General features: G+C 46.9%; 4 protein-coding genes across 4 annotated transcripts; all 4 read right to left on the reverse strand.

The window, feature by feature from the left end:
* Positions 1-2,367: 2,367 nt before the first annotated feature.
* TGAM01_v210593 (hypothetical protein) lies at positions 2,368-4,255 on the reverse strand (the record flags this gene model as incomplete). Its single annotated transcript, XM_024550833.1, has 3 exons — positions 2,368-2,388; positions 2,642-3,856; positions 3,917-4,255. The coding sequence occupies 3 exons, from the start codon at positions 4,253-4,255 to the stop codon at positions 2,368-2,370; spliced, it is 1,575 nt and encodes a 524-aa protein (XP_024404427.1).
* Positions 4,256-5,165: 910 nt separating this feature from the next.
* On the reverse strand, positions 5,166-6,668 carry TGAM01_v210594 (hypothetical protein; the record flags this gene model as incomplete). Its single annotated transcript, XM_018809779.1, has 1 exon — positions 5,166-6,668. One exon carries the CDS (start codon positions 6,666-6,668, stop codon positions 5,166-5,168), a length of 1,503 nt encoding a protein of 500 aa, XP_018656985.1.
* Positions 6,669-7,594: 926 nt separating this feature from the next.
* TGAM01_v210595 (hypothetical protein) lies at positions 7,595-8,962 on the reverse strand (the record flags this gene model as incomplete). The annotated part of the gene is made up of 1 exon (XM_018809778.2): positions 7,595-8,962. The coding sequence occupies one exon, from the start codon at positions 8,960-8,962 to the stop codon at positions 7,595-7,597; it is 1,368 nt and encodes a 455-aa protein (XP_018656984.2).
* An 804-nt stretch (positions 8,963-9,766) lies between these two features.
* On the reverse strand, positions 9,767-13,072 carry TGAM01_v210596 (hypothetical protein; the record flags this gene model as incomplete). Its single annotated transcript, XM_018809777.1, has 3 exons — positions 9,767-10,433; positions 10,488-11,643; positions 11,761-13,072. The coding sequence occupies 3 exons, from the start codon at positions 13,070-13,072 to the stop codon at positions 9,767-9,769; spliced, it is 3,135 nt and encodes a 1,044-aa protein (XP_018656983.1).
* Positions 13,073-13,978: the final 906 nt, after the last annotated feature.

Below are 13,978 nucleotides of genomic sequence, written 5' to 3' on the forward strand. Positions count from 1 at the left end.
ATGCCTCGCCAGCGCAAGACAACTCGTCCAAGCCAGCGTGAACTCCCGTTCTCCGAGCTCAAGGCAGAAATACCAGACGCAGGCTTCGAAGAAGGATTCTCATTGCTATATTCCGAAATCAACAAGTTCATCAAAAATGGCATCGGCAAAAAAGCAGTCACCTCAAAAAAATCCCTCTGGACGAAGAGGCATTCCAAGGAATTTCTGAGCTTTGCGGGCATGATTGCTCGACCAGGCGCCGATGGAGGATGGGACAAGCTGTTGAGATCACGACCGTATCGATGCGCGCTTTTGTCGGGCGTGATGATGATGGTGCTGGATAAGCATGTGTTTTTCGATCTATTGTTTGGGGCTGGGCCTGAGCATGCGGAAGTGCTGCGGATAGAGGACAGTTCCATGCTCAACGTCGAAGGTATGAGTGCTTGATGGTCCGTTTAATGAGGTGATATGGACAGTTTAGCTAACGGCGTTGCAGGCTTTAAAAGGACGGATCTTCGGGCAAAGACCAACAGAGTCTATCTTGAGGCAACGGGCGGCATCCCGCCTTTATTCTGGAAAAGAGTAGACAAAATCACCGCACAGATCGTGGCCATGCTCTCGCCTCTCTACTCTGCTATTGGAGAAGACGCACCGTCTCAAACCTCATACCAGGCATTACACAATATCGTTGCGCTTGCGGGGTGGCTCAACGTGGCGATCCGTCTATCTCCCAAGATTACGGTTTTTGAATGGGTTCAGCCCGGCGAAGCATACCAGTTCAGCTACCTCTGCATTGGAGAGGAGAAGAAGATGACTTCGAATGGCCTCAGCGAGGCTCAAGATGATCAGATTCGTAAACGGACTCGCGTCATGATTTCGGCTGTGCCGAAAATCACTCGATATGTGCGTGGAAGTGATGGCTTTTCTGCTGGGATGGAAACGTATGATGTCATGCAGCCACATGTGGTCACATATCGCGGAATTTATGCAGACTGGGAAGATAGCCGTGTAGTTCCGCTGCAAAGCCACGCCCGTAATGGCTTTCTTGGTTTTCTGGGTCGCATTTTGTCTTTGTTGATATCTGTTATGCGACTGACGGCCCTGCTGTTCGTCGTGGCGGTTTTCGGACTCATGGTTTTTGGCGCGTGGATTAGCATCACTGGAGGAAGCGGCGATAGCAGTTCTTTGCCATGGGTTGTTCAGATGGTATTGTGGCCGATTCAATTGACGATTCAGAGTTTGATGCTGTCGGCCAGGATGGTTTTTCGGAATAGCCAAGTACGTACGGATTACAGCCTTGTGAGCACGAATAGCTGGCTATTGAATCGATAGCGACTTGTTGGTATAACATGGATATTAGTTTGGAGTAAAGTGTGCAGACCTCGGTAGCGATACATGTTCTCGATCATTATGTTTTAGTAGAAATTTATGGATGAAACTGCAGCAAGGCGACGTGATCTATCTCTTAAAACCAGCGAACCCACAGTCTTGCCTTCTTTATAGCCATTTATAATTGAGAGTATTATCATTCATTTCTAACTTGTAGTTTTCACACTATTTCTATAGTAACGATTTTTCCCGCGACAGTTGCTGTGCCGGATTGAACTGCCCCTATACTAAAGCATGAGTCACGGTTTTCGGAATTGGAACCTAAAGAATCAATATAGTCAACTATATTTTCGCCCACGGTAACAGAGTCTCCGTCCATTGCCCCATTGATAAAGCAATCGCCAAGTAGTTGATATGTTCGTGAAGTGATAGGTCGCAAAACAAGCGGAGAACGGCTTCCTGGTAAAATATATATTTCATCACCCTCCTTCATCAACAAAGGGCCTAAGCCTAGATATCCATATTCATGGGAGACGCTATTGTATACATCGATAATGAATCTTTTAAGACTTTGTCGATCGCGGATGAAGTCATGATATGCATGGAAGTATTCACCATATGATAATAGACACTCCTCCCTATGTGCAGGTAGGCTGAAATTGAGTTGTTGAATTTGTTGCAAGATTGCCTTGCGTTTGTTGACAAGATCTGCAAATTTGTTGAGAAATTCTTTATACATTTCGCTAGAAGTACTGCGCTGCATCGCTGTGATAGATGAGGCAATTTTGAAAAGCTGGTCATTTTCAAGACTGCGTTGGATCGCTGTGAAGAACGGGTGGTCTAAAGAAACCGATACACCCTCATTGAGCAAGTCATCTGTCAAAGAACGGTCACCCCACTTGAGAAGTGTATTCCTCATGGCTTGAAGCGAAATAAAACAACCTGCGACGAGCGTATCAACGGCAGTTTTATCGAAATCAATGAAAAACATGGTTCGTTTGGTCGCAGATAGTCGCAAGGCCTCGGTGAAACTGTCACGTTTAGCGTCAAGAGGTTCGACTAACTCTTGTTGATCTTCACCTAGTGATTCACGTTCAATGTTTTTGCGATACCAAGCTTCCAACGCGGGCATATCACTAGGTATGAGTCGTCTTAGGGATCCACCTGGGGCTGTCTTTACACCGGACATGATGGTGCTCAGGAAATCTCAATTCACGTAATTGGTGGTATACAGCCCCCAGTTGCCCTTTTGCACTTGTGACCATCCATGAATCACCTTTGCAGCTGATTGCATATCGGAACACGTGTATAATGGCTCCGTAATGCCACTTACAGTTCCAATCTTGATGCACTTAGCTATTAGGGAACGGCCAGAATTTTGGATCAAGCTGTATTTCTCCAAATGATTGCGGTTCGTTCCATTGCAGTATTTCACCAGAGATGTACAGATGCTCTGAATCTCTGGCTCCGTAAATGACATTTTATATGCGTTTTGCAATTCCAAGGCAGCCTCTTTGTGCAGGTAATGGTTGGGATCATCTGTTTCATTGAGACATTGTAAAAACTTGCGTAGTTCGGGACTCTCAATTATTGGTATGACACCTCCGCAAGCATTATAAAGGTTGAAAATCCTGGCTCGTTGGCGATCACTTTCGTCAGGTATTGTGCTCCAATCAGGAATATAGGATGGCAAACCCTGGCTTGTTTTGCGACTGTGATCTCCATACATGATAGAAAGGGACCTGGTATTTTTGATAATCGCAAGAGCTGCCTGGGTGTACACCTCTGCCTCATTTAATAGGTAATTAGGTCTTATGGCCACAGCATCGCTGCACAGCCCTAAGAGTGCATAGACTCTATCTCGGTTGTCAGAAGCTTTTCGGTGACCAAAGAATCGAAGCAGTGATAACAAATCTGTGCGTTGCATTGCTTTCCAATCCTTGCGATGAAGATCGAGATCAGAAATCCGCGAGAAGAGATTAAAAACTTTCAAGCAATCGGTCGAAATGGAGCTCGGATATCTCGTGAATGCAAAGTCCCAGCGAGAAAGACTCCTTGTAACTTCAACCAGAAATTCCCATGACGCTGCAACGTCACTGTATCGCATAGTAATGTCTTGAGCGACAACGGCCTCTTGAACCACCCATATCCTGTCCCACCAGGCAACAAGTAGAGTACGCCTTAACGCTTCGAAAAGCGTGGTGACATGTGCTTCTGGGAATTCTTTAAAGAATTTCAGGAGGCTTGAAGAGTCTTGGAATTGAGTTATTATGGCCAAGAAGGAGAATATTTCCAAGGCTTGAACAGGGCTCTTTAGGGTTGATGTCTTCCAATTGTCGAGAGTTTGGTGCGCAAGTGGAATGTTCATGTCGTCGATCCCAAACAACCGACAGGGGCCTGGAGGAGTTTTCGAGCGCAAACGCGATGCGCCGTAATCTGCATGTGACCCATCACCGAGAAATATTATGACTTCCCTGGCTGTACTGTAAATGTTGCGCATTTGAGAAACCTGAGATGATCTCTCTGTCGTGTTGTTTTGATCAATACACTAATGGCCAGTTAGAACGTCTTGTACTGTTTCAAATGCGAAGGCTGAGTGAGTACACACCAATGCATCAACCCAGAGATTAATGTCAACTCTTTCTTCTCGCAAATGTCTCAAAGCGATCTCAAGATTATTCGTCACTTTGATTGCGTAGCCATTCACTAGGATCTTTGGGGGATCGCGTCTCCAACGTCCCCAGACGTAAGACAGGGCTCTGTATGAGGGGAAACGAGCTTCATCTCGATAGTAAACATCAAGCTCGCAGCGAATCTCATCGTTCCATTGCCCTCGCAATAACGTTATCAGACGAAATGCATCGCGTTTTCTGGACAAATCATCTTTGTAGGGGTATCGCTCTCGCTTAGGTGATTTCATGGGTCCCGTAAACTCGATAGATTCCATAGTCGATGAAAGTTGTGTGGCTAGGTCTCTGGGAAAACAAAAAGAGGGAAAAAAAAGAAGGCAAGTTGCGTACTGGACTCTTGAGGCTCACCAACGATAAAACTCCAGTCTCCATCCGTGTTTGGAGCGAGATTCTGTCCAGGGCGGAGGCATCGACATTACATCAGTGCTTTAGGCACGCCCGCGCTGGGCAATCAACCGTCAGTGCATTTGCTGATCCAAATCGGTTGATACGAAAGCGGCACCAATCACAGCTCTCAAAGTCCAGCACAGCCATCGCCGATGATGCATCTCAGATTAGCAGATGCGACTCCCATTGGCAAGTTGTATGTTTTGGTGTTGTCCTCTGCATTGTGGCGCGGCACAGGGCGTTATGTAAGGCTTAGATGAAGATGAAAATCTGCCTCTCAGAGTGTTCAAGTGTAAGAAATACGTGTACATCAATGCACACGTGCATTCATATCTGTAGACATTCTCTTGGGTGGATAATGGCATCCAACGCCATTCACCGAAGCGCATAGTTCACAAGGGCCCTTGGACGATGAGGCGCGAATTGTGAGGCCTCACCCGGCTCAGGGAAGGCTGTGCAGAGGTTGGGTCAGGCAGCTGCGCTCCATGCGCTCCATGCGCTCTAGCCAAGGCATCTAAGACGGACTGCAGTTGTCCTTTTCTGGATATAGTTGGTTCATTTCGACGGTTGCCTGCAGCCTCATAATGATACCAGCCTAGTAGCACTCATTTGCTACTACTTTTTTTTTTTTTTTGCCTCTACATCTATCGTATAAACAATGAAGTTTGAATACGAGTGAGTTGCACGCAGTAATGGACTACCAATTAATATATAATTTTACATCTTTTGTAGCCAAGATGACATGAATGAGAATGCGCTGGTTGTATACCACTATGCAGATTACCTGGCATGCTCCTCTTCTTCTCGTTTGAACGGATCCATCTCTACCGAATCCTCCTCATCATCTACTCTCCTCGTCCTACTTGAATCCTGACCACCTTCTTCATGCGTGTGCAGCTTCATATTCACAAACATCACCCACAGCCCCAGATCATAGGCCACGCGCAGCGCACCAGCAGTCACAAACGCCACCCAGAATTTGTCCGTATCTGCAAGAGCTCCTGTTATGCTCGGTCCGATGGTCGAGGCCAATGTCCGTAGTGTGCTTGTAACTCCCAAAACCGCCGTCCGCTCCTCGGGCTTCACAACTGCAGCAATGAGGGCTGCTCGAGGAGCTTGATCCATGTTGTTTAGGCCACCCCGTATGAGCAGCAGTATCACTGTGAGAACAATCCCTTGTGGTGCCGGAAATAGCAGCACGGCCACTGAAGATGGCAAGTGAGTAAAGACCATTGTATTGATGAGTCCCAAGTGTCGTGCTAGAGGGCCAGCAAAGACGCTGGATATACCGCCAAGAATGTAGTTCGCGGACATGTAATCGCCAAGTTGTGACTTGGGTAGATGAAACTTGCGGTCGAGATAGTAGTTCGTCAGCGCGTATGAAGCCATGCCATCTGCCAAGGAATCGACGGTGAGAAGGAACCATAATTTATACATGACGAACATCGATGCCATGGATATCCCTGAAAACAAGCTCTTCTTCTGTGGCGCCGGAGGCTCGGTGTTTGCTGGTGCTATTTCGCCCTCCATCTCTTCATCAGATTCGCTGAGAAGTCCTTGTGCAGCCTGGGTGCCATCATCTTTCGACGGTTCAGGCTTCGTGATTTCGCAATTGTCAGTCATGAACAAGGCAAATCCCATGTTGATAACTCCCATGACGACATAGATCAAAAAGATGGCATGGTATACACGTTTCTCACTCCAACCATCACGATTCTTTAACGCTTCAACAACCCGACCAGCTACTTCTATACCAGCAGCGGATCCAAGATTCGACGTTACGATATACCATGACAGCACATCCGGGCGTGTCTTCGGGGTAGTCAGATGAGACAATACGGACTCTTCAATAGCCCGGAATGGCCCAAAGTCGCTGCCAGTGGCAGATATTACTCCAATGACGGCTGCAAGCAGCAGAACCCAAAAGTTCTCAAAATAGGCAAATGCCAGTCCGGAGACTGCCATCAGCAAGCCAGAGCCAATAAAGACACGGCGTCTGCCAATGTTATCCGCAATGAACGTGAGCGCAAAGGAGAGCACACAGTCTCCCGCCAGCGTCATTGTCATGAAGAGCCCGAGTTGACGGTCGCTAAAGCCCAGAGTAGCAAAGAAGAGAGCCATGATGAGGGAGGCTCCTCCAAAGGCAAACATGCGGCATGTCCGCGCCAAGATGACGAACCATGCATCACGGCCGGTGAGATGGACGGACCGCACTCCAGACTCGTGGTACAGCCAGAGAGCAGATTTGCGTATGCCAGAACCGCCGGCTTGACGGTGGTCCATGATGACAGATTAACAACCGATTTATTGACGAGCTAAAAGCAAAAGAATATTCTGCAAAAGACTCTGGCCTGTGGTAGGTTTTTGGTAATTTATGGAGCTGTGGGTTAGCCACTAACGATGCCGGATTGCCACCTATATTCCGTATGTTCAATACATGTAAGCTGGAAAATGAAGGAGAAACGCAGAGTAGAGAATGCGCATCGAATATACATGTCATAAAGGATAAAATCCCTCTTACTCAGTTGTACCGGCTAAGCGGCCGGCCACCGGAGGACGTCGCCTTCCATCAGCTTACTGTCGCCATAGATCTGGTTCTCAGCAAAGGCCGTGTAAATCCCGAAGCAGTGCAGATCTTCAGCTTCCAGCTAGATTTGGGCCGACGCGGAGCTTGAAATTCCACATTAACCTGGGGCAGAGCAGTTTGCGATGAGCCGCCTGAGAGCTTGCAGCTCTAGGGCATGTCTCGTATGCATCGTATGCGAATACCTCCGCAATTTTACTAGTTTGAGCATTGTAAGCGTATTTGAAAGACTGGTGATTGGCAGTATCAAATTTCTCGGCCAATCGTTTGCCCCGCCATCACAAGTTCACGGCCCGGAATACGTCGTATCTGCGCTCGGAAGCAAACTCGATCCATCGGCAACTCGAAACATCGAAAATCGATACAGTATGCCCCATGTGCAGTGCTACTCCATTCACTCATCAGCTGAAAAGTTAGTTGAAAGAATAACTGCTAGAGAGCTTAGTGATAAAAGTCATAGGTCAATATTTCCTGTAATACTACGATTGAGAATTGGTCGTGTGACAGAAGTTCAGGATACTTTACTGTCACTCAAGGTGCATTTCATTTTTTCACCCAAGAATTAGAGGTGAACAAATGTGTCATCATTTTATAAAGAATGTTATTTATATAGGACGATAGTTTGCTACTTCAAGGTAAACCATTCCAATTCATCCATAGCTTCTGCGTCCTCAGTAGCAAATTCCCCGTCCATCATTCCACGCACGTAGCAAGGCCCCCCAAGCCTGGATAAGCCATCCTCAGTTCGTACAATAAAAGGCAGCTTGGAGCCCTGGAAGATGACAATCTTGTCTTCGGCTTTGGTTACTATGGGCACCATAGCTAGGTACCCTTTGTCGGTTATGCCCATATTGCGGCCCCAAGTGACTGAGGTAGCTCTATGAGCATACTTGAACGACTCTTCGCCATTAAAAATATGCTTGGCGGCTGTGCCCGTGTCATCTGTCCCAACCAATATCTTTAACCAAGCGTCAAAACTCTCCTTGTTGTCTCCAATCTGTAGTCGGGTATAATCCACGCTGTTTCCCCAGCAAAGCGTATCTTTAAAAACGTCGGAAACAGCCTCTCCAGTTGGATAGGAATCTAATACAGAAGCAAATTTCCACCAGTAGCGCCATAGTTCGATGCATGCCCCATTGCTATATCCTATTGACTCTGGTATTTGACCTGGGTGTTTCACAGAGTCAACGACTCTACCTTTTATTCGCATGAGCAGCTTATTGTCGGAGCCTTCATAGACGGCGTTAGAAGAGCCTGCTGCGTTAAAAGCTTTCACATCAAAATATTGCACAGGAGTGTCGTTCCAAGACGCTGCCCACGAGGGTAGATCAGGAACCGATGACTTGAAGAAGCCATAGCATGAGCTCATGACGTCCAATTTCTTGGTGCTAACAATTATGGCTCGCGAGACATCAGCATAAAGCTCTGCAGCCGGCTTTTTATAATCGGGTTCTGGGAAAATATTCTCCGGATCCGTTTCTGGGGGGCCAAAAAAGCCAAGGATGCCATATATCTTGTCCCGGGGATCCGTAGCTTGTGCATTGCGGGTGGCGTTCAGCATATCGAGTGCCTTTACCCCAGGAGGAGATACCGTACTCATTGTACCAGTTTCGATCATGTGTCGTACATGAAACTGATGAAATGTGTGTGCGATAAAGAGGGTGTTGAACTCCAGGACTTCGACCGGCTGCTTGGATCTGATCAGGGCCTCAATAACAATCTTGAGATTATGGAAAGCTTCTGCTTTCAAGCCGCATAGCAACGTCGGTTGTTTGGCCAAGGCAACTTCCTGGATAACCCATAACCTTTTCCACCAATTCCGATGAAAGACATCCCAAAGACCACGCACTCGGGGCGTGAAGACTTCGCTTTCAGTATATTGGAATGCCTGCCGGTCTTTTATAAACTCCTGATACAGTGGCCCTTCGTTTACGTCTTGACCTGAATTTGTTCTTTCTGCAATCTCAAGTGCAAAGTCGTGGATATAGTCCATTCCTAGATCAGACAGAGGCAAGCCGGACTCCTCGTCGATGGCTGTAGACGCGTCGCCATCCACAAAGCGACCCAAGACGCCTGGGTATAAATCTGGCGCATTAAGAGAACTTGGTGACCTCTTTCTTCAAGATCGGCTTGGTTGATACAAACCGCATCAACCCAGAGTATTTGGTCTTGGTTCGGTCGTCGTAATCTCTTCAGTGCGGCCTCACAATTTTTTGTTATCTTGATGGACGCCCCATCGCAGAGCAATTCCCGAAACGATGCGACAGGCTCATCATCAATTGACCATGCATAAGACAGGGCGCCAAAACTTGGACAGGCATCGAGAGGAAATTCGCAAAGAGAAACTTCGATAGGCAGCCGTTGATACGAATCAGACGTATGCAGGTACAGAAGTCGGATCGATTGACGATCTTTTAGTGCCTGGTACTGGTAGTCGTTTACAGGCTCTTGGCTGTCATTTTCCATATCGGAAAATACATGAGATAATGTTTCTCAAATTTGCCAGTTAGTGATGAGTTGCTGTCGTACTGTTGTTATGCCTCAACATTGCGCAGCAACCCCTCACAATCAGCAGACAGCGCTTATAACTTGAATCCACAAAGACAGGGATTGAGAGCCTACCACGAGTAGGTAGCCAATAGCTGCATGCACTGACTAGACCACTAGCAACCAAGGAACGCAATAAACTAAGAAGATCAGTCTTGGAAAAACATCCATCTCAAATTTTGTCGGAAGCTAAGTATTAAAGCGATATTCATGTATATTGATCCTATCAACAGCCGGTATGCTTACAACATCAATGTACGGCCTGCTCGTGTGTCGAGTTCAAATACTCAATCGCCTTTCCATATTGAGCTAATTCGGCTGTGTCTGTAAGTTTTGGCAGCGATTCAGCTAAGTATTGTAGAGACGCCTCCAGCTTTGATATAATGACCATATTTCGCTCTTCAGCAATTAAAGCCTTTTCAAGTAAAACAAGAAGTGTTCTGGAAATGCTGATAAGCTGCCTCTTCCTCTCCTTTCTGTTGGTGAGCCGGTCTGCTTCATCAATGCGTCGTTTGACGGCCCTTTCGAGCTCCTGTTGGCGGTTGCCCGAAGCAGTCTCTAGCAAAGTGAGTACCCCTGAAACCATGTTATTCAAACGGCCAGCTTGGACTTCTTCGCCCGTGGCGAACAACTTGATGAAAGCATCGAGTAAAGATTCTTGGTCTCGAACATAAATATCTGTCTCAGCAGGCGCGCCGTGGCCAGTATGAGTGTTTAGTGTCAGCCTAGTGTTGGATTCGATAATTGGCAACAGTGAAGCTACAGCAAGCTCGCTTCTTTGCTGGAAAGCCTCACGTAGCATTCCCAAGCTTGCCAATGCGAGCCTGATAGCCTTGTTATAGTTCTTCTTATCTTTGAGACTTTCCTGGTATTCTTCCTGCCATCGGAGGACCAACTGTGTAGCCATGTATACCATACTATTCCCTTTCCCAAGGGCCAGTGTTCATAGTCTCGCCCATTCGCTACCAAACCTTTCCAGTAGTGTACTCCTTGAAAACAGTGCTGCTGCTCTCAGAAGTTCAATACCGGCTTGTGCGCAAATCTCAGCATTGACCGAGTCTTCAACTTCAACTGCGCTAGAAAATCGCGCTGCAAATATGCAAAGCATTTCTTGCAATGGTAGCTCTCCTTCTTTCCCGAGTTCTTCAACATCGCAAACGGCTCGGATCCATAGTTTGGAGATGACGAGGCACAGATGTTTAAATCTCGGTCCGCGCTCAACAGCCATTAGAAGTAACTCGATGCCAACCTGGGCCAGGGCAGTTGCTTTGCGAAATCTTTCCTCTTGGCTCAATTCTGGGTTGATCAGATGCTGTTTGAGCTCATCTGCACGCCTTTGAACGACCATTTTCAGCATGGGCTCACCGAAGCCAGGATGCGAGACAAGATCATTCAACGCCTTGACCCAAGTGTTGGTGATGAGAACAATTACTTTTCTATTTTCACTGGCAATGGCATCCTCCCGTATCTTCAAGGCAGCTTGCGTCATGCGGTCCAGTACCTGTGGGAAATGCTCACCAAGGCCATCTTGGGCAAATGAAGTCGACGCCCTGCGAACATAGGGAAACTCTTCGACGGACTGCGTACGTTCTAATGCTGGTTCGTCGTCTTCGTCCGTCGATCCAACGCAGCAGAACGTAGAGATGATTGCTCGGAGCCGCGATATATCCACACTCTGTTTAGCTGTTTCTGGTGAGATACTAGACTCGCCGCGCGACTTGGTGGCTAGGATTATGACATCCTGAAATGCATCCTCGCCAAGTTTGGCCAATGTCCTGAGGAAAGGGGTGTCGCCGATTTTGATTTCTTTCTCAAAAAATTTCTCGAATTGTGTGACAAGACTTTGAATAGTGTCCATGCTGCTCGTTTTGACGGTGGCCCTAAACACCTTTCGCTGTATCTTCTGACGCTCAAAAGGCCTGATAACGTGAGACACGCTGTAGTTCTTGGACTTTGGGTCGTTTTTGAGCAGAATATCTTTGATAGTTTGATGCCCACGCTCTGCCGCAGCTTCATATGCTGTGCCCATTGGGCCTTTGGCTTTGCGGATTTTGGCGCCCTTCTCCAAGAGGAGACGTACAAGGTCTTCGCCTCCTTGATACGCGGCTGCACGAAGAGCCGGTCCAACTAGGCCGCTTCAATCATTCACGTTTATCCCATATTTGACCAATTCCTTGATTATCTCTTTGAAAGGAGCCGGGTCCCTTCCCGGGTTGAATCCAGTAGCTGCCGCTGTCAAAGGACTCCCGTATGTTGGATGCGTTGCACGGGTGTTTGGCAGTCTGGAACAAAGGAGCTTCACAAGCTCTGCATGACCGTTAAATGCAGCAGCATGAAGCGAAGTGCCGAAAGGGCCATCGCCTTCAATGATCTTCGACTTCCCATAGCCATCAAGTATAGCCTCAGCACAACTGCAACAGCCAATCAAGGAAATAGCTTGCAAAGCAATACCAAATGAACTTTGTATCTTCACATCAGAGCCTGCCTTGATGAGATATGGCACGATGTCGTGGCGATGCTTCCTGCAAGAGGCGATCAGCGCAGTTTCACCCTCTTTGTTTACATCATTAAGCTGGGCGTGCTTATCGACAAGTAACTGTGCTACTTGTAGATTTCCGTAATGGCATGCATAGTATAACGGAGTACGGCCGTCTTTGTCCTTCACATTGACAGAAGTACCATACTCGATCAGCTTCTCGACAGTGAGCTTAAAATCGTCCAACTCAAACTCGTTTCGTACTGCCCAATGGATGGGCACCAATCCATCGTCATCGACCTTCTTTAGATCGAACCATTGATGCTTCATGAAAATGTCAAAAAGCTTAACAAGACCAAAGTAGCATACAATATGATCGTGACAAACCCGTTTCGGAATTTTTTTGCCAAGAGCCAGTAGGTATACTTGGAAAGCTAGTTGTAAATTCTCTCGGGTTTCGGTCGGGTGACCCTTCTTGAAAAGTATCCTTAGTAAACTGAGAAGGCTTTCTGAGATGCCTGGATTTATTTCGGGCTCTAAGCTTTTCTTAATGCTAATAGCCCATCTGGCGCATGCAAATGGCAAGAATAGATGTTGTCGCAGGACTGGCGCCAGGCTACCGGGATTAAACCACAACGCGTCATTTCGAGGGCCCTGGGAGAACTCTGGCGAGCACAAGTGAGACAAGCAGAGCTCTGCAATACGTTGATTATAAGTAGTAGATTTGTATTTGCTGAAAAACTCATAGACGGTTTTGTGGCAGAATTCCATGACGCCAAGCCTCTCATTGATGCGGATCAAGTGTTTACAGAAACGGACAACTAGAGTAGGATCGGCCGTCAGATCTCCATGGACTACCGCATTGATTCCTCCGCTGTCATTCAAGGAAAGCGCAGTGAGCATGACCTCTTTGGACATTATTCCTGAGCTATTTGCGAGTAAAGACATGGCTCTCTGAGCTATCTGCTTCTTGATTAATTCTTCCAGGGACTCAAATCCATCAGCGTAGGCTTCGTACATAAGGCACATCTTTTCTGGAGGAACGAGGTTTTCAAGCGTATTCAAAACCTGTGATTCCATTTCGAAATCGCGAATATTGAAAGTCTGCAAGCTAGCCCACAAAAACCTGCATCCTCGATATTAGCAAGGTATAAAAGTACCTAGGTAGAGAACAAGAATAGAGGTATAATGCTAACATTCCATCGGCCATTTTGCTTAGCTCGTCAATGACCTGCTTCCTGAGTTGTAGCTTTTTTCAAAACAAGGCCGATGTGAGATTTTTCTCTAGAAAAGTATCGATGTCTTCCTAATTATTTTCGGCTGTAACCTCAATTGGAAACACCTCATGGGCACGCAGCTGATCGATTCCATTGCAATCGCGAGAACTAATCGCCACCCGGAGGTGAAAGCCGTCGGTCTCTCTTCCAAGTCGTATGGCCATAGAGCTCAAACTCTGAAGTAGTAAATCGTGAGACTGCACGTTAAATTGATCTATAGCATCGATGACCATATATACGTTCCGTTGCGACGTGGCCAATACTTTGTATAGCTCTTCTTCGATTGTCTTTGGAGAAGTGTCATGCCCAAATGTATAGATAGCTCGTTCTTCTGCTTTGCCAGCTGCTTGCTCCCAAAAAGTCATCCACAAGCTTCGATAAAGTTTTTCTTTTTCTTGATCATCTCCGTAGCGAACGTAAAAGTATAGTAGCAGAGGAGTAGGATTCGTTGAAGACTCATCTCCGCGAATGTTTTCGATCAAACGGGACCTCAATAAGAAGGGATTAGCTTTTATCTCTTGGAGGTTGAATAGCACACAGCAGAGTAGAAGCTTACATCAGGGTAGACTTTCCGCATCCCGCTGAACAGTGCGGTGGTTAGTTCAAACCTCGAGGTTAGAGAACATGAGGACATACGACGCCCATAGAGCCAAAGGAACGAGCATTCTGGATCATTGTTCTTCCACGATTGGAAATGACTCTCCTTCAT

The sequence above is a fragment of the Trichoderma gamsii genome (genome assembly GCF_001481775.2).
Source record: "Trichoderma gamsii strain T6085 chromosome Unknown Scaffold_66.2, whole genome shotgun sequence".
Classification (NCBI taxonomy): Eukaryota; Fungi; Ascomycota; class Sordariomycetes; order Hypocreales; family Hypocreaceae; genus Trichoderma; species Trichoderma gamsii.